Source organism: Oncorhynchus masou, chromosome 19 (genome assembly GCF_036934945.1).
Source record: "Oncorhynchus masou masou isolate Uvic2021 chromosome 19, UVic_Omas_1.1, whole genome shotgun sequence".
Lineage (NCBI taxonomy): Eukaryota > Metazoa > Chordata > Actinopteri > Salmoniformes > Salmonidae > Oncorhynchus > Oncorhynchus masou.
The window spans coordinates 27,549,041-27,570,300 of NC_088230.1; the positions used below are offsets into that span (position 1 = coordinate 27,549,041).

A 21,260-nucleotide genomic window follows, 5' to 3' on the forward strand; every position below is an offset into this window, starting at 1 on the left:
AAAGAGGAAATACATTCCCGTTAATTGAAGGTGATCAAATGTAGTTTTGCTTTCTCCAATTTCACCACTTCATGCATCTGTGGAAACAACCTTTCACTAGTCATGGCAGCCCTCCAGTATGTATCTGTCTTTAGCTGTGTGATTGTTAGCTGGCTCCCCCTGCGTCTCTCTCTTACTGCCCAGCTGTCCTGGAATATGGAAGCCAGTTACTCCCCACCGAGAATGAGCATGTAATTAATGAGTATGGTGCATAAAGTGACAGCAACTTGAAGGAGAGAAGTACTGAGATGTGCAGATTGCTTGGCCAGATTGCTTGGCCAGTTGTTCCACTGCTGTGATTTCCATGTTGGCTCTGATTAGAGCCTTGGCAGAGACACAGTTTCACTTAACTTCCCTCATTCATCTCCTCCTACAGATCAGTGGACTTCCTGCCCAATATATTTAAACTTTTCCCTGTAAGTACCCGCTAACAAATCTTATTACTTAACCATTTTTGACTGACATACTCATTGATTTCCACATTGTGAAGGCTCTTTGAAACTGAGGTTACTGCATGTGATAAGCATGAAGCCAATCTCCTTGTTTCTTCCACAGGACCGTGATTTCTGCATCATCTCTGTGCCCAAGCTGGCCCCTGAGTTCCCCCTCCTCCAGAGCTTCCTCAGGGTAGTACCACACCACACCAGCAGCCTGCCCCAGGAGCTCTACATCTTCCACCGCTCTGGCCTGCTCAAGTGGGTATTAGTATAGTCCCCAACAGAACATTTCAGTAGTTTTAGCCATTGACATACATCTAAGGGTTTAGCATGAATGCATCTCCTTATTTAACTTAGAACGATTAAATTGAGATGGATGTTATTGGAGATTTGAAGAGAGACATGTTTTTGGGGTGAGAAATCCCTGGATGTGTATATCCAATGGAAGTTGCTTGTGTAATGTCAATCATGGTCTTGTTGTCTCATCAGGACATTTGTGGTGAGTCTGGCAGTGTCTGCAGACAGGCCTGCAGTCTGTGACATGGTGAAGAGACTCAGCCTGCATGAGAGCCTGCTGGAGGACCTGGACATGTTCTACCAGGCCCATAGAGACAAGGTCAGTCACAGACACACACAGGACATACTACTGCCAATAGGACAAGGAATAGTACACCCACTCGTTCCATTTATCTTGTTCTTATATAGCAAGTCTCAAGTTTATCAATCAATTACACAAAAACCGAACCAGATTGATTCAAATTATTATGTTGGAAGACTTGGAGTATCTCTGATTGATTGATGGTTTTTGCAAGGAGCAGTCAAGCATAACTATGACAGAGCTCCAACACAGATAATTACTTTGGATATGAAAATGGAATCCTCAAGTGTAATATCTCATCTCTTTCTCTGTGTCTGTCTTACAGGATGGAACACCCTTGCAGGCATTTGTAGCCCAAGTTCAGAACCAACTAGTCGGGATTGTAATTATCAGAAATGAGGAGGTAGTTTTCTCGTTTACAGACTTCAATGGTATTTTGCTTTCATAGATTCAGTACTACTTAATCTCTCTCTCTCTCTCTCTCTCTCTCAGGATATAGATTACATCCGAGCCAACTACAACATTGAGAACTTCATCTACTTCAGCCACCACCGCTATGAGGAGCACGGCCAGCTGTGTCACTTTGCCCTCAACCCCATCTTCCAGCACTATGCCAAACACTTCCTAAAGGAGGTCCTGCGGCTGGCCCACAAATCCTGCCTCTACTACCCAATCTACCCCTCCTACCACAACCAGAAGGTGAGAGAAACAGCCTGTAAAGCTCATATTGACTTCTCACCTTGCCCATTCCACCATGTGTGTCTGTGCATGTGTTCGTGCGTGTGTGCACATTGTGTTCAGTACCAGATATTCATAAGTGCAGTGTTCCTCAGTCCTTGCCCAGCCACTCTTCACCAACTCTCTCTGGGGTTGGAGAAGCAGGCGCTGATATACGACTACCAGGTCCACCTCTCTGGACTTTTAGAAAACATTTCCTCACTGTGTAGAGGCCTTCTCCTTGTCCTCATCCTCCTCTTTCCCCTCTGCTAATTAACTTCTACAAACATGCACCAGATGGTGAGGTGTAAATAGAATAATGGAATTATGGAAAATCTAATGGGAGAGGGAATCATCATTTGGGCAGTGGATGCTGGGGCATAGGGTTGGCCAGCCATGACCGAGGCAGTGGAAGTTATATTCAGTAGTGGTTTCTATTCAGGAGCATGTTGATGGTCGTGTAAATCTGTCACGGTTTTCTGTATGTGAAAGAGAGTCAGACCAAAATGCGGCATGTCTATTACGATCCATGTTTAATAAAACTGAAGTAAACACGAATCAATATGAAAACAAACAAACGTAACAATACACAAAAACCGAAACAGCCTAATACTGGTGCAAACTAGCACACGACAGACCTAAGGACAAAAGGACAATCACCCACAAAACCCAACACCAAACAGGCTACCTGAATATGGTTCCCAATCAGAGACAATGACTAACACCTGCCTCTGATTGAGAACCATATCAGGCCAAACACAGAAACAGACAAACTAGACACACAACATAGAATGCCCACTCAGATCACACCCTGACCATACAAAACATATAAACATACAAAGCAAACTATGGTCAGGGTGTGACAGTACCCCTCCCCCAAGGTGCGGACTCCGGCCGCAAAACCTGAACCTATTGGGGAGGGTCTGGGTGGGCATCTGTCTGCGGTGGCGGCTCTGGTGCTGGACGTGGTCCCCACTTCACCATCGTCTTTGTCCGCCACCTTGTCCGCTTCCTTGGCCTCCTAACTACGGCGACCCTACTATATAACCCCACTGGACAGAGGGGCAGCTCGGGACAGAGGGGCAGCTCGGGACAGAGAGGCAGCTCGGGACAGAGGGGCTCTTCAGACTCCGGCAGCGCCGGAGAGGCGGGAGACTCCGGCAGCACAGGAGAGGAGGAAGGCTCTGTCAGATCCTGGCTGGCTGGCAGATCCAGACTGACTGGCGGTTCTGGAAGAGTCTGGCTGACTGGCGGATCCTGGCTGACTGGCGGATCTGGAAGAGTCTGGCTGACTGGCGGATCTGGAAGAGTCTGGCTGACTGGAGGATCCTGACAGACTGACGGCTCTGGCTGCTCCATGCTGACTGGCGGCTCTGGCTGCTCCATGCTGACTGACAGCTCTGGCTGCTCCATGCTGACTGACGGCTCTGGCTGCTCCATGCAGACTGGCAGCTCTGGCGGCTTCTTGCAGACTGGCAGCTCTGGCGGCTTCTTGCAGACTGGCAGCTCTGGCTGCTCCATGCAGACTGGCAGCTCTGGCAGCTCCTTGCAGACTGGAAGCTCCTTGCAGACTGGCAGCTCCTTGCAGACTGGCAGCTCCTTGTAGACTGGCAGCTCTGGCTGCTCCATGCAGACTGGCAGCTCTGGCTGCTCCATGCAGACTGGCAGTTCTGGCAGCTCCATGCAGACTGGCAGCTCTGGCTGCTCCATGCAGACTGGCAGCTCTGGCTGCTCCATGCAGACTGGCAGCTCTGGCTGCGCTGAACAGGCAGGTGACTCCAGCAGCGCTGTAGAGGAGGAAGGCTCTGACAGCGCTAAACAGGCGGGAGACTCCAGCAGCGCTGTAGAGGAGGAAGGCTCTGGCAGCGCTAAACAGGCGAGACTCCAGCAGCGCAGGAGAGGAGGAAGGCTCTGGCAGCGCTGGAGAGGCGAGGCGCACTGTAGGCCTGATGCGTGGTGCTGGCACTGGTGGTACTGGGCCGAGGACACGCACAGGAAGCCTGGTGCGGGGAGCTGCCACCGGAGGGCTGATGCGTGGAGGTGGTACTGGGCAGACCAGACCGTGCAGTCGCACTGGATCTCTTGAGCACCGAGCCTGCCCAACCTTACCTGGTTGAATACTCACGGTCGCTCTGCCAGTGCGGCGAGGTGGAATAGCCCGCACTGGGCTATGCAGGCGAACCGGGGACACCGTGCGCAAGGCTGGTGCCATGTAAGCCGGCCCAAGGAGACGCACTGGAGACCAGATGCGTAGAGCCGGCTTCATGGCATTTGGCTCGACGCTCACTCTAGCCCGGCCGATACGCGGAGCTAGAATGTACCGCACCGGGCTATGCACCCGCACTGGGGACACCGTGCGCACCACAGCATAACACGGTGCCTGCCCGGTCTCCTCCTTGGCTCCTCACGATAAACAGGGGGAGTTGGCTCAGGTCTGACTCCTGACTCTGCCACACTCTCCCTGTGCCACCCCCAATACATTTTTGGGGCTGACTCTCGGGCTTCCTTCCACGCCGCCGTGCTTGTTTCTCCAACTCCATTCTCCTGTAACCCTCTTCGCACTGCTCCAGCGAATCCCAGGCGGGCTCCGGCACTCTCCCTGGGTCGACCGCCCACCTGTCTATTTCCTCCCAAGTTGTATACTCCGGACTTCGTAGCTCCTGCTGCCGCTGCCTATCACCACACCGCTTGGTCCTGTTGTGGTGCGTGATTCTGTCACAGTTTTCTGTATGTGAAAGAGAGTCAGACCAAAATGCGGTGTGTCTATTACGATCCATGTTTAATAAAACTGAAGTAAACACGAATCAATATGAAAACAAACAAACGTAACAATACACGAAAACCGAAACAGCCTAATACTGGTGCAAACTAGCACACGACAGACCTAAGGACAAAAGGACAATCACCCACAAAACCCAACACCAAACAGGCTACCTGAATATGGTTCCCAATCAGAGACAATGACTAACACCTGCCTCTGATTGAGAACCATATCAGGCCAAACACAGAAACAGACAAACTAGACACACAACATAGAATGCCCACTCAGATCACACCCTGACCATACAAAACATATAAACATACAAAGCAAACTATGGTCAGGGTGTGACAAAATCGTATAAAACAACCTCTTTATCAGAGCGAGTTATGTCTGCATCCCAAGTGGCATCCCCTACAGAGCTCTTATGGGCCTTGGTCAAAAGTAGTGCCCTATTTAGGGAATATTTTGAACCTGTTAGTCACCCCTTCCTTTGCCTCCATCAATTGTATAGCTGATAGGCATCACCTCCCCTGACCCTGCCCCTTTTCTGCTCCCCTCAGAACTCACGTGCCCATTACCTGACCTCTGTTCTTAACTGCATGGTTCCGGTGCGCCCGCGACGCCAGATTGTCTACCCTCTGGAGGAGCTGGGCATCAACGCGCCATCCAAGCAGATCACTAAGGACCAGGTGGGCACAGCAGCAGCTGATGAACAGGCTGGTTGGTGGTTTAACATGCCTGGGAATGCAGTTGGGCAAGTACCCACTGTCTCCAGGTTAACAGAATGAGAGGCAGAGGGATGATATGAGAAAGAAGAGAAATATATTTTGTGTGTAATTTACATGCCCACAAGGGGGTGCTGCTTTAAAGTGAACGCATTCCCCTCTTAGCATGGAGTGTAGATAACATAGATATTTGTTTCAAACAGTAAAATATTGTGATGGATACAATTGGAAAGTCATTTTATGTGAAAGGTAATTATTCCATCAGGGGTACGGCACTCCATGGACAAATAGCATTGCAGTCTTGAACATTGCTTTTAATTAGTTGTAGAGCTTTTTCAGTGGTATTATATATGCACAACTTTTCTTTATTAGTCTTTCCACACCCAACTCCTCAGGCTATTTTTAAAGTGCTTGTATTAGTGTAGATGAGGGCAGCAGATGGTTGCTCTGACAGATGGTTAGGAATGTTTGCCTCTGCTGTTTAACAGGTAAAGGAGCACAGACCACTTACCACACAGTCAGTCATAAGCCACTGTCTGCCGCACCTGCTCTGTGTCTCAATAGTTGTAACTAGCTTCGTCTCCTTGTGTCCTCTTCCTCCATGATCTCTGATGTGGGTGATGGGAGACAAGGAAAGGAAGGCATTTCAGACTTAATCACACACTCATTTTGGATATGCAGCAAATGTAATATTATACTAAATCAGAACTTTATTAGGTAATACTTTCACCATATGAGTGTCACTAATCACATCATATATTCTTAAAGATGCACTATGCAGAAATTGCTCCACCATTTCCTGGTTGCTAAAATTCTAATAGCCTAATTTCAGTTTATGTGATAAAACAAGCAAGTATAGTGTAGAGAATCATTGTACCATCTAAACATTGTGAAATATCTTTTCAATAACAAAAATAAAGCTGATGTACAAAATGAAAGTAAAATATGTTAAACAAAATGTAAGAACAGGAAGCATAGAAATAGTGCTCAGAACAGATCTACCGCTTCTTAGACTTGCTTTCAATGAGAATGACAGATCTATAATTGACATGTCTATGTGAATTTGGCCGGGTCACCCAAAATGTTACATATTGCAGCTTTAATATTTTATTTATAAAATTAATAATATCAATACAGCTATAGCACACAGCATTTTCTGAACCATACAATATAAGCTCAGTAGAATCATAGAATCAATCTGAGAGTACATGTTCCTATATGTGTCACGTGTACCACGTGGCACTCCCCTCTCCCTCAGTGTATTAACAGATACACCTGCATTCACCCGTTCCAGGCCATCCAATTTCAAACCTCCATTTAGTAACACGGCAACCATCATATCCAGGCTGCCATGTAGATAAGAGGATAGCAGAGCGATGCCTCACAGCTTTGTCTCTTAGTGTACATCCAAAATATCACCCTATTCCCTATATAGTGCATTACTTTTGACCAGATCCTATTTGGTGCCATTTGTGACACAGCCTCAGCCTCGTAATCTAAGCCTGGTGTCCAGCACAGATGTATTAATCAGATTTAAAGCACCTGTTCCCTCTCTGTCAATAACAGATCGTATTACCCAGTGCCATGGTCACAGCACCCGGCCATTATGTTAGAGAAAAGGTTAGGCACCATTTCCACAAGGATAGGGAATAAAGACAGCTGCACTTGCCCACACTAGCCTATACCTACCTGCACAAGACAGAGCATGAATCAGACCTGCATCGTGTTGTTTGGTTAGCTGGAGTATTTCAGGTGATTATTATTTAGGGGGTTCGTTACAAAGCAGAAAAAAAGATGTAATTAACAGAACGGAGAATGTTCTTGCACTTTAATTACATAGGTTTGATTACATTTGGTAATTTTCCCATGAAGTCAGAGTTTGAACTTATATGTGTTCTTTTAAGAACAGAGCAGGCACTACTGAGAATTGCTTAAATATTACTTGAAGATTAATTCCAACTGCAGGTTTCCCCTTCCTTTGGGGTGTGCTGCCATTTTCCATCCAACAGGGAACCAATGTAACTAATTATGAGTGCTCTAGGACCAATTAGCGCACTAAAATCACAGTTTGATAATTGTTGAGGAGATAGAAAATTCTGTGGATAACACAATGTTCCCTGTGTTCATTCTGAGTCTATACCTTGCATTGAATGCTCTGACATTTGGACATTTATTTTCAATAGGGCCAGTACTCATAATAAAATAGTTAGTATTTAAGTAGGAGCATTGGCACTTATTACGTTTCACTCAGCGTTTCCAGTGGAACATCAAACTTTAAGACATTTCCATATTTTTTGTATAAACGCTGCTAAAATAATATTACAATTTTTTTTCTGAAAACTGGTACTCTCTTTTCTGTAGTTAAGTGCTCTCATAAATGCCAGTTTCTGGGTTTTAGGCCATTGTCATTCAAATAAACCCAAATGGGAAAATGGTGTGCACATTAATACACCTTTTAGGAAAGCAATAATTATGTTTGTCATCTACAGTACCAGTCAAAGGTTTGGACACACCTACTCATTCAAAGGTTTTTCTTTAGTTTTACTATTTTCTACATTGCAGAATAAAGTGAAGACATCAAAACTATGAAATAACACATGGAATCATGTGCATTTCACTGTAAGGTTGTATTCGGCGCACTTGACAAATAAACTTTGATTTGATTTGAATCATGTAGTAACCAAAAAAGTGTTAAATAAATCAAAATATATTTTATGTTTTAGATTCTTCAAAGTAGCCACCATTTGCCTTGAGGACAGCTTTTCACACTCTTGGCATTCTCTCAATCAGCTGCGCCTGGAGTTCCCACATATGCTGAGCACTTGTTGGCTGCTTTTCCTTCGCTCTGCGGTCCAACTCATCTCAAACCATCTCAATTGGGTTGAGGTCGGGTGATTGTGGAGGCCAGGTTATCTAATGCAGCACTCCATGACTTACACAGCCTGGAGGTGTGTTGGGTCATTGTCCTGTTGAAAAACAAATGATAGTCCCACTAAGCCCAAACCAGATGGGATGGCGTATCGCTGCAGAATGCTGTGGTAGCCATGCTGGTTAAGTGTGCCTTGAATTCTATAATAAATCACAGACAGTATCAGCAGCAAAGCACGCCCACACCATCACACCTCCTCCTCCATGCTTCATGGAGGGAACCAAACATGCGGAGATCATCCATTCACCTACTCTGCGTCTCACAAAGACATGACGTTTTGAACCAAAAATCTCAAATTTGGACTCATCAGACCAAAGGACAGATTTCCACCGGTTTAATGTCCATTGCTTGTGTTTCTTTGCCCAAGAAACACGGATGGTTTCTTTGCAGCAATTCAACCATGAAGGCCTGATTCACACAGTCTCCTCTGATCAGTTGATGTTGAGATGTGTCTGTTACTTGAACTCAGTGAAGCATATATTTGGGCTGCAATTTCTGAGGCTCGTAACTCTAATGAACTTATCCTCTGCAGCAGAGGTAACTCCAGGTCTTCCTTTCCTGTGGCGGTCCTCATGAGAACTATTTTCATCAAAGCACTTGATGGTTTTTGCGACTGCACTTGTAGAAACTTTCAAAGTTCTTCAAATTTTCCGTAATGACTGACCTTCATGTCTTAAAGTAATGATGGACTGTTGTTTCTCGTTTCTTATTTAAACTGTTCTTACCATAATTGGTCTTTTTCCAAATAGGGCTATTTTCTGCATACCCACCCCTACCTTGTCATAGCACACCTGATTGACTCAAATGCATTAAGAAGGAAAGAAATTCCACAAATTAACTTTTAACAAAGCACACCTGTTAATTGAAATGCATTCCAGGTGACTACCTCATGAAGCTGGTTCAGAGAATGCCAAGAGTGTGCAAAGCTGTCATCAAGGCAAAGGGTTGATCTTAAATATAAAATCTTAAATATGAAATATATTTGATTTCTTTAACACTTTTTTGGTTACTACATGTGTTATTTCATAGTTATGATGTCTTCACTATTATTCTACAATGTAGAAAATAAAGAAAAATCTTTGAATGAGTAGGTGTGTCCAAAATGTTTGACTGGTACTGCGAGGACAGACACTGGGAGACGAGAAGCAAGTACAGGGAGTGTACATGAATAACGGACAAGAAACAAAACACGGACAGTGTCTGGATGGGAAACAAAATTACATTAATGCTGATCCGGGGAACAAACTGAGGAACAGACAGATATAAAGGGAGCAATCAACAAAGTGAAGGAGTCCAGGTGAGTCCAATGAAGCGCTGATGCTCGTAATGCTGGTGACAGGTGTGCATAATGATGGGCAGCCTGGTGCCCTCAAGAGCCAGAGAGGGGGAGCGGGAGCAGGCGTGACAGGTACTGTATACTGGTTAGATTGCTGGAGAACTCTTCTGAAGTAATCAAATGGATGAATCTGTGACTTTTACACACGCTGTCTCTCTTCTCCTCAGGTCTCGTATGCTCTCAACCACATCAACCGAAAGCTAACCATGGAACCAAAAGTCACCATCAATGCCAGGATCGTGGTAGTGGGGGCATCAGACACTGGCTTGGCATTTCTGGAGGTGCTTGCTTTCTGGTATTGAGAAATTGTATACATGGCATTCATAAATTGCATTTAGAATTGTGTGTATTAGAGGAAGTTCAATGACATCCTCCTCTAGATGATTGTAATTAGTGGGAGAGACTGGTAGGTATTAGAGCAGCAGGCCAGCTTTAGCAGCAGTGATTAGTAGAAATATGAGTATACCCACCCAGAGCAACATGTGTGAATGCACAACCATCCTTTCTCCCACCAAGGCAATCTTACAGCTTAGTATTGGCCTGAATTCATGGTTACCTTCAAACAAACACCGATACCACACCTTTTGTTATTACAGTATGTTTTGCATAGGTTAAGAAAGCTTATTTATGACTATCTACACATGCAGTGTGCAGATTCTTGCTTATCAAAGTCTTGATGTTTAGTTGATTTGATGAATGAGTCATTATAGCTGTAGGCTTGTATGAAAGCCTACAAACACGACAACCCTCCTTGACCACGAGTAAAAACACTTGTCTAAAGTGTATGTCAACAGCATTCACTTTCAGAATGACTTTTCTCCTGATTTTGTCTTTTATTCCAGGCATCCAATATCTGGAAATGTTGCCAGACTTTTGGTTGGCTAGAAAGAGGAGGCACTGCTGCATGTTTGTATTCTTTCCTTCTTTGAGATGAACTGTTCCTCCAAACAATATGGCGTCTAGGTTCTGCTCATTCACCGCCAGCCGATAACTACCAAGCAACCGCGTCATTGTGTGTGGATGTGAAAGCAGCGTGGAGGGAGGGAGCGTGCATAACTCAGTGAGGGGGTTGGCAGACAGGGGCGGCGGTGCAATGGGCACACAGCTGCCTGGGGCTGGCATTCAGGAGGGCCCGGAGCTGGCCCTTTAATTAGACACTCCACTGTTCTCCTGTCAGGGATCTTCTGCAGCGATCTGTGTTTGCTGTCACTAATCACTTGACTAATGAGGCAGTTAGTGTCCACTAAACTAATGGTGAGGCGGTGCTAGCAGTGGGCCGGTTGAGTGATGGGTCAGCTTGGGCCCTGCTGGGCCCCCTTATCAGGCCAACTCAAACTGCTGGCCTCCAGCTTTCCATCCCCCTCCATCCAGCCCACCCCCACTCCTCAATGGGACAGGGTCAGATCAGGGGGAGCAGGGCAGACAGATAAAGAGCTGGTGCAGTGGCTCGGCCTCTCTGCCTGGTGGTCAGTGGGGTGGGGGGAGTGGAGCATCGGGGTCACAGAGGTTGTCTGTCAGCACCTGATAATAGACAGAAAGCCAGGAGGTCACATCCAGAACCCAATAACAGGCCTTAAACCCACCTTCTGGCTCAGATTAACACGGAAAGTTGGATTAAAATGAGCTCTGATTATTCTCTGTTCACCAGAAAACACACTGGATTAGGCTACCATTTTTAACAAAGACTGTAGTTTAAGTAGTTTCTCTATACAGCAAGCCAAGTGTCAACATTAAAGGGTTGTAATAACTATTGTGTGTTGAAAAAACAAGTTTGTGTTGCCTTAAAGGGTATTTGTTCACTTCCTACACACATTTGTGATTTAGATGCAGTGCATTCATTAGCCAAAATCAATCACTTTCCCTCCCAGAGAGAGGCAGCAGACTTGCAGGCGATCTAAAGCTTGACATGACATGGCTCAGCTCAGTGTACATCTCCTTTTCACACAACACCATTGAGGCTTTCTCTGTTGTATCACCAATAGGGATAATGTCCATTTGGCACAGAACAAAGGAGGACATTTACATCACAAGAGACCTTTTACACTCCTGATAGTAAACGCATAAGAGGAACACTACAAACTGGGGACAAAACCAGACAAAACAAAAGGAAGGGCTTTTACTATGAGGTTTAGAAAATAAAGGATTTTTAATGCATACCGATGTAGATGAAATGCAATAGGGGTATTAGATGGAACCATTCAGCTGCATCTGCGCCCCCTCACTCAGCTCTCAGAGAATAACAGAACACTGCAGACAGAGAGAGCCTGTGCTCATTTCTCTGTGATGTCCTCTATTCTTCCTGGAACCCATGTACTATATGTTAGGTATTAGATTTTCCCCACTACTACAAAATGGAACAGGAACGCTGAAAGATAATTATTGGCGAAATACAACGTTTTGATCATCAGGTCAAGAGCATCTGTGTTTAGGTAGGATGAGGTCATCATTTCTGAGAAAATAAATGTTCTCCTATTCTGCAATGCACAGTAGCTGCACTCATGAGTCAGGTTTATCTTCCCAGTAAACAGTATGTTCCTTTCCTTCTCCAGCCCACACCTGAGGTTCAATAACATGACTCTGATCTCCACGCATGGCTTCCCAGGCTACTACACCAATGAAAAGATGAGATTCTTGTCCACGAGGTGAGACACCTGCAGTTTCTCTTGTTGTCATTTGTCCTACGTGGTGGACTGTAGTCGTTAATGGAAAACTCATTAACGCTTGTGCATTATTTAATCTTTCGAGTTCGAGGATGTCTTTCAACGGGCTCCATAATACACTAGCATACAAAACATTTTACCTCTGTGCCCCTGTCCGCTGCCCACAGTCATAGCTCCAGCGACAGGGACCATGCCCAGATGTCTCTGCGCTCCTGGATCAACGTGGTGACAGGCAAGATGGTGGGCATCGACAGGGCAGCCAAGCACGTACTGGTGTCTGGGGGCAGGAAAGTGCCTTATGATCATCTCATCCTCTGTACAGGCCAGCAGTACCAGGTTGGAGGGACATCTTGCATATAAGATTATAATTATTAGTAGTAGTATATGTATAATATGTTTTATGTCATAGTGTTGGGGGAAATTAAAGTACGATTTCTATAGTGTCATTTATTTATTTTATTTTGTCACAATAGTCACAATTGTCACAATTGAATGATTGCTGTGAGGATTTCTGGGTTCATCCCTGCTAGGTTTCCTGTCCCACTGGTGTGGACGGCAGCCATCTTCCCCCCAAAAGCCAGCTCCCAGCCCAACCCCGCCGTAGATACACCGGTCCCGTCCCATCCAACCTCTTCACCCTCAACGACCACCACGACTGTGTGACTGCTTACCAGTGGCTGCTCAACAACTTTGTGGAGCTGAAGGGTATGTATGTGGCCTGGATACCAATCTGTTTCTGCCATCATGCCACTCCTTGTCATGAGGATTGACACATACTGGCTGAAAATCAAGTGAGTGTACAAAACATTATGCTCTTTCCATGACAAACTGACCAGGTGAATCCAGGTGAAAGCTAGGATCCCTTATTAATGTCACCTGTTAAATCCACTTCAATCAGTGTAGATGAAGGGAAGGAGACAGGTTAAAGAAGGATTTTTAAGCATTGAGACAATTAAGAAAAGGATTGTGTATGTGGGCCATCAGAGCGTGAATGGGCGAGACAAAAGATTGAAGTGCCTTTGAATAGGTATGGTAGGAGGTGCCAGGTGCACCGATTTGTGTCAAGAACTGCAACACTGCTGAGTTTTTCACGCTCAACAGTTTCCCGTGTATCAAGAATGGGCCACCACAGACTTTTGGTGACGCAATTTAGGAAATGGCTGCCTGATTTTTCATACTACACATCTGTTGGGTATTTCCCCCATAAATTCAAGTATTTACTCTGAGTATTATAGTAACTTATGCTACAATAGAAAGGGGGAAGCAGGAATAGGTTGTGGAGCTACAATGATAGTCAGTAACAAGGTAGAAGAAACTAAAATTGTCGACGAAACAGAGATGGCTAAATCTAGCACAAACGAGCTAACAGCAGAAAAATATCCCTCATTCCGTGAGGTGATAAAGGAGGAATCCCCCTTTCGAGAGGAACTCCGAGAAGATGTACAAAAATAACTACATGAGTTCGAGAAGGACATTAACCAGAAACTTGAAGAAAACAAAGAACTTCACCGCATATCTACAAGAATGGGAGATGCAGAACAGCACATTGGAGAAACGGATGCATAGAACACTGTAACAAAGGACGCGCTTGTGCAGTCTTTGAAAAGCCAGCACACACTACAGGCAAAGGTGACAGAACTCAAAGGTTTTTCACGTCGTAATAACATTAAACTTTATTCTGTGGTCGAGGGAACAGAAAAATACTCAATGCCCAAATTCATGGAGGGTGTATTCAAATAAATACTTTAAGACAAAACTGACTTGGGAATCGAGAGAGCACAGCGAGCTCTGGCCTCAAAACCCTTCAGTGGTGACCTACCAAGATCCATAGTTGTGCACTTCCTACAATTCTTAGTCAAAGAGAAAGTCCTCCGTGTAGCCTGGAAAAAGCCTGTTAACTTCCAAGGCCAACGAGTGTTCTATGATCATGACTATGCGGGAGAGATGCTGAAAAGAAGGAAGGAATACTTCCCTATTAAGAAGGTACTAAAAGAGAAAGAGATTCGCTTCCAAACAACATTTCCGGCAAAGATGTGAGTATTTCTGGATAACAACCCGGTTTCATAATAGCATGCAGGCTGCTGAAGACCTGAAGTCAAGGGGTGTCCCAGAGGAGTATACCATCAGGAGACAGGCATCTTCATTGGCTGAAAGACTCGAGCAACTCCTCCCATGGACCGTGGTCGGTGGGCAGAGTCACGGAGAAAGAGGGAAGTCACCTTGGCGAGAGGACGTTCACATTCGAGAGAGACTCAGGCATTTCCAACGAAGATAGAAACTAACAAATCGGTTTTACGGACTTAATAGTCACGGCGAGATGTTAGGCTTATTGGACCGTTATGGTTGACATTGCAAGAGGTAAAACAGCTCCTATATTTTCCCCGCTGCTTTGTAAGAGTGAGAAGCCTGAAGTATGTCGCCTACATGGACACATTACATATGGTCACGTTATTAACAGATCTATTAGCTAATGTTATCCTGGCCGTGTGGTGCCAGGACAACAACCTTTCCCTCAACGTGATCAAGACAAAGGAGATGATTGTGGACTACAGGAAAAGGAGGACCGAGCACGCCCCCATTCTCTTCGAAGGGGCTGTAGTGGAGCAGGTTGAGAGCTTCCTTGGTGTCCACATCACCAACAAACTAACATGGTCCAAGCACACCAGGACAGTCGTGAAGAGGACACAACAAAACCTATTCCCCCTCAAGAGACTGAAAAGATTTGCCATGGGTCCTCAGATCCTCAAAAGGTTGTACAGCTGCACCATCGAGAGCATCCTGACTGGTTCTATCACTGCCTGGTATGGCAACTGCTCGGCCTCCGACAGCAAGGCACTACAGAGAGTAGTGCATACGATCCAGTACATCACTGGGGCTAAGCTTCCTGCCATCCAGGACCTCTATACCAGGCGGTGTCAGAGGAAAGCCCTACAAATTGTCAAAGACTCCAGCCACCCTAGTCATAGACTGTTCTCTCTGCTACCACACAGCAAGCGGTACCGGAATGCCAAGTGTAGGTCCAAGAGGCTTCTAAACAGCTTCTACCCCCAAGCCATAAAACTCCTGAACATCTATGATGATTATTTTCATTGCCCCCCCTCTTTTACACCGCTGCTACTCTCTGTTATTATCTATGCATAGTCAGTTTAATAACTCTACCTACATGTACCTATTACCTCAATTACCTCGACTAACTGGTGCTCCCGCACATTGACTCTGTACTGGTACCCCTGTATATAGTCTCGCTATTGTTATTTTACTGCTGCTCTTTAATTACTTGTTACTTTTATTTCTTATTCATATTTTTTAAACTGCATTGTTGGTTAGGGGCTTGTAAGTAAGCATTTCAGGTCTACAGGTGTATTCGGCGCATGTGACTAATAAAATTGGATTTGATTTGATGACACCGACAACGAGGCGACAGAAGGACATATTGTATCATGGGAAAGATTCAATGAATGAACTGCATATGGTTGATGGCTTATATAGGCTATTCTAGGATATAAGATATAGACCCGACTGTTACTGTTCCATTATTTATCCTCTACATTACACTCCCATTTTGCTCTTGTAATTATCCGGTGTGTCGGCGACAAAAAGGCGGCCTTTTTATTTTTGGTTCCAACAGGTTTTCCAACCGGACTGCTTCACGCATTTTGATACTTGAGCAAGGGGCTTTCCAGCGGTCAGGTTCATTCCCTCAAACTCCAGAGGCAAGGGACAATCCTCTGACATGAGAGTCCTTATACAGTGCCTTGCGAAAGTATTCGGCCCCCTTGAACTTTGCGACCTTTTGCCACATTTCAGGCTTCAAACATAAAGATATAAAACTGTATTTTTTTGTGAAGAATCAACAACAAGTGGGACACAATCATGAAGTGGAACGACATTTATTGGATATTTCAAACTTTTTTAACAAATCAAAAACTGAAAAATTGGGCGTGCAAAATTATTCAGCCCCTTTACTTTCAGTGCAGCAAACTCTCTCCAGAAGTTCAGTGAGGATCTCTGAATGATCCAATGTTGACCTAAATGACTAATGATGATAAATACAATCCACCTGTGTGTAATCAAGTCTCCGTATAAATGCACCTGCACTGTGATAGTCTCAGAGGTCTGTTAAAAGCGCAGAGAGCATCATGTTTATTTTATGTTTGAAGATCTACAGCTGAGGTGGGAGACTCTGTCCATAGGACAACAATCAGTCGTATATTGCACAAATCTGGCCTTTATGGAAGAGTGGCAAGATGAAAGCCATTTCTTAAAGATATCCATAAAAAATGTTGTTTAAAGTTTGCCACAAGCCACCTGGGAGACACACCAAACATGTGGAAGAAGGTGCTCTGGTCAGATGAAACCAAAATGGAACTTTTTGGCAACAATGCAAAACGTTATGTTTGGCGTAAAAGCAACACAGCGCATCACCCTGAACACACCATACCCACTGTCAAACATGGTGGTGGCAGCATCATGGTTTGGGCCTGCTTTTCTTCAGCAGGGACAGGGAAGATGGTTAAAATTGATGGGAAGATGGATGGAGCCAAATACAGGACCATTTTGGAAATAAACCTGATGGAGCCTGCAAAAGACCTGAGACTGGGTCGGAGATTTGTCTTCCAACAAGACAATGATCCAAAACATAAAGCAAAATCTACAATGGAATGGTTCAAAAATAAACATATCCAGGTGTTAGAATGGCCAAGTCAAAGTCCAGACCTGAATCCAATCGAGAATCTGTGGAAAGAACTGAAAACTGCTGTTCACAAATGCTCTCCATCCAACCTCACTGAGCTCGAGCTGTTTTGCAAGGAGGAATGGGAAAAAATGTCAGTCTCTCGATGTGCAAAACTGATAGAGACATACCCCAAGCGACTTACAGCTGTAATCGCAGCAAAAGGTGGCGCTACAAAGTATTAACTTTAGGGGGCTGAATAATTTTGCACGCCCAATTTTTCAGTTTTTGATTTGTTAAAAAAGTTTGAAATATCCAATAAATGTCGTTCCACTTCATGATTGTGTCCCACTTGTTGTTGATTCTTCACAAAAAAATACAGTTTTATATCTTTATGTTTGAAGCCTGAAATGTGGCAAAAGGTCGCAAAGTTCAAGGGGGCCGAATACTTTCGCAAGGCACTGTAGCAAAGTCTCTTCCCACTTTGGTTTACTTTTCTAATGTTCTTGATTTTTCATTATTTTTTTAGGTTCATGTTAAGCAGGCTGTTATGGTACACAGGTTTTTGGGTTTATATTGATGCATCATCTGGATTTAAGGTCCTAAGTCTCATTGTAAACAGACTGGGGAGTGACATCAAGAGAAGTAAGGTCCTAAGTCTCAATGTAAACAGACTGGGGAGTGACATCAAGAGAAGTAAGGTCCTAAGTCTCAATGTAAACAGACTGGGGAGTGACATCAAGAGAAGTGGGGTAATAGCAAAGATGAAACGGGAGAGAGTTGACATACTATTCTGACAGGAAACTCATGTATCCCATCCTGAACATGAGAAACTCGAGAAAATGGGCTATAGGGATAGCTTTTTCTCTTATAAAACGGGTAGAAGGGTTGTTGCAATTTTTATCCCAAATTCAGTAAATGTTTTGTTTATGTCATATATATAAAAGACAAGGAGGGTAGATGTATCCTTGTTAAATGTAAACTGGATCACAAGGAAGTTACATTATTGAATGTACATTATATGTGTCCCCGGGGAGTGACATGGTCTTCTTTAGGAAGGAAACGTCTGGCACTCATATCTGTGGAGGGGATTTTAACAGGATTTCAAACTCAAAATTGGACAGCCAACTCATCAAGATAGGTAAATAAGTATATTACAGGAATGATGTATTGCACAACTTCCATATGTCAGGAAGGGAATATACTTTTTACTTTTTCATGTACAGAGCAGATAGGCACAAGTCTAAAGATGTAGGATCGGGCAGAAGGATCGTAAACTCTACACCTTAATAGCAAACCAAGAAATACTCTATAAAAGCTTAATTCAAGCAAGCTGAATAATCCAGCATTCAAGGAATCAATAAAGACAGAATTGAATGTCTATCTGGAGAATAATGATAACAGGGAAGTATCTCCTACATTGTGGGATGCAGCTAAGGTGGTTATTAGAGCAAAGATCATATCCACATCATCTCTCAAGAAAAAGATACAAGCAAAGAAACTGCTGAAATTACAGGAAACTCTAGGAAGCTTAGAACAATCTCATAGTCATCTCAAAGACCCTCTTATATTATGTGAGATTCAAAAGGTAAAACAGGAAATTGACCAGATTTATAGTGAAGAAGTTGAGAAAAAAGCTCAGGTTCCGGAAACAATGATATTATGAATCAGGCTCAAAGGCAACACAATTTCTAGCATGGAACGAATTGCAAAAATCGCTGACGTTGGAGACTTTTATCTCCCTCACCAATTTCAAACATCTGCTATCTGAGCAGCTAACCGATCGCTGTACATGGTCTATCGGTAAATAGCCCACCCAATTTTACCTACCTCATCCCCATACAGTTTATATTTATTTACTTTTCTGCTCTTTTGCACACCAATATCTCTACCTGTACATGACCATCTGATCATTTATCACTCCAGTGCTAATCTGCAAAATTGTAATTATTCGCCTACCTCCTCATGCCTTTTGCACACAATGTATATAGACTCTTTTTTTTCTACTTTGTTATTGACTTGTTAATTGTTTACTCCATGTGTAACTCTGTGTTGTCTGTTCACACTGCTATGCTTTATCTTGGCCAGGTCACAGTTGCAAATGAGAACTTGTTCTCAACTAGCCTACCTGGTTAAATAAAGGTGAAAAAATGTACTCAGAAAACAACAAGCACATAATACAATTTGTGGGTGAAATACAGAATGTTTGGATGCAATACAGAATGCATTTGAATCATACTATACAAATCGGTACAAGCAACCAGAGAAGGTAGATGCACAGACAATAGTATTGTTTTTAACTCACTTGATCTCCCCTCATTGAGATAGAGTAAAATGATAGACTTCCCTCAGAAATAACTACTGAAGAAATGAATAATGCAATGTCTAATCTAAAAGTGAACAAGTCTCCAGGCTCTGATGGCTTCCCTTCAGAATGGTTCAAAGCCTTCAGAGAACAACTAACACCTCTACTTCAGGCCTGTTTTAACTGGACTCTGCAGAAGGGGGATCTACCACCACTGTGGAGAGAAGCCATAATATCGGTCATTCCAAAAGAGGGTAAAGATACGCAGGAATGCAGTTCCTATAGACCTATCACAATTTTTTTACATGGATTATAAACTAAAAACTATGCATCATTAACAGCCAAAAGAATGGAGGACATAATCCCAAAATTGATTGATGGGGATTAAACTGGGTTCATACAGAATAGACAGACAACATAAGGAGAACATTACATGTCATGGACCACGCCAGTCAGGAGAAGATAAGCGCTATATTAATCGGTCTAGATGCAGAAAAAGCATTTGATTCAGTGGGTTGGGATTATCTATTCCAAGTTATGTATCGATTTGGTTTCAACAAAGAAGTGATACACTGCGTCAAAACACTATTCATGTCCGACTGCCAGAATAAAGATTAATGGACATTTGTCACAAATTATAATTTTAGAATGTGGGGCAAGACAAGGCTGTAATCTTTCACCCAGGCTCTTCTCCTTGAACATTGAGCCATTAGCCCAGGCAATAAGACAGGACCCATATTTAGAGGGAGTAACAGTAAGAGGCAGTGGACATAAGATTTGCATGTATGCTGATGATGTTCTGTTATTCCTTAAAGACCCAGGCACTAGATTGATGGATGTTTTACAAACATCTGGAAGATATACAGGGTGTGTGCTTAACATACACAAGACCCAAGCCCTAGTATATAATCATCCCCCACAGGAAGCACTGAAGAGCAGGTATAACTTCCAGTGGACCTTTTCATCCATTAAATATCTTAAAGTAAACCTACCAAAAGATACACCCAAACTTTATGACATGAATTACGTTCCCATCAACAAGAAAATATATGATGACCTGGACAGGTGGAATTCACTTCCTTTGGATCTTAGTAGTAGAATCGAAACAATCCAAATGAACATCCTGCCGAGGTGACTGTATTTGTTCCAATCACTGCCGATAGAAATCCCACCTAAACAGTTTAGGGAATGGGACAAACGGATATCAAGGTTTGATTTGATTTACTCAATTAAGCTCTACTAACTTGAGGTATGGGAAAGAATTCTGTTGGAAGGATGTTATGCGTTTCTTCACAACACCTAAACTGAAATCAAATAGACTATTGGAGAGAATGTGGGCTATCAAGGGCGGCTCACACTCATATATTTTGGTCCTGCCCTGCTGTTTAATCCTACTGCGGAGAAATAAGAAAAAAAAATGTACTGGTTTTGACATAGAACAAGCATTCATCAAACATTAATTTCTTTGTCCTTGGATGAAATACCTGATAACTTACACAATAGAGAAAAGTACCTGTTGAAGGTCCTACTGGCAGCCAGTAAAAGAGCTATCACTAGGAAATGGCTGCAAAAAGACCCCGTGACCCAGTGGGTAGACATTGTTAAAGAAATACACTATATGGAGCGTATGACCTTTAAGAACACATGGAGAGACCAGGAATACTGGGAAAAATGGGTTTTGTACATTGTCTAATTCAAAGATGATGTATACTGTACCTGCCAGACCGTTTTTTTGTCTATGTGTTCTTCAGTAAAAAAGAAAGTATAAAAATATATATAATGGTCCACCACCCAAAGGACATCCAGCCAACTTGACACAACTGTGGAGTCAACATGGGACGGCATCCCTGTGGAACGCTTTCGACACCTTGTAGAGTACATCCGCCAATGAATTGAGGCTGTTCTGAGGGCAAAGGGGGGTGCAACTCAATATTAGGAAGGTGTTCTTTATGTTTGGTATACTACTGTATGTAGGAAGTGCTAAAGGCATGATAGCGCCCTTACATTAATTTCCACGGATGTAACATTATTCAAAAGTCTGAATAATTAGGGTCTAATTAGTGAGAGGGAAATCTTTCATT

General features: G+C 43.7%; 1 protein-coding gene across 4 annotated transcripts in view; it reads left to right on the forward strand.

The window, feature by feature from the left end:
- cfap61 (cilia and flagella associated protein 61) overlaps positions 1–21,260 on the forward strand; it is a 34,628-nt gene that overhangs the window by 4,875 nt on the left and 8,493 nt on the right. For all 4 annotated transcript variants that reach the window (XM_064925514.1, XM_064925513.1, XM_064925515.1 and 1 more), the window contains exons 11-20: positions 416–455; positions 595–734; positions 966–1,092; positions 1,400–1,477; positions 1,567–1,773; positions 5,113–5,241; positions 9,710–9,837; positions 12,092–12,184; positions 12,370–12,538; positions 12,733–12,907. In XM_064925514.1, coding sequence (XP_064781586.1) covers positions 416–455; positions 595–734; positions 966–1,092; positions 1,400–1,477; positions 1,567–1,773; positions 5,113–5,241; positions 9,710–9,837; positions 12,092–12,184; positions 12,370–12,538; positions 12,733–12,907 — 1,286 coding nt within the window. The remainder of the gene's footprint in view (positions 1–415; positions 456–594; positions 735–965; positions 1,093–1,399; positions 1,478–1,566; positions 1,774–5,112; positions 5,242–9,709; positions 9,838–12,091; positions 12,185–12,369; positions 12,539–12,732; positions 12,908–21,260) is intronic.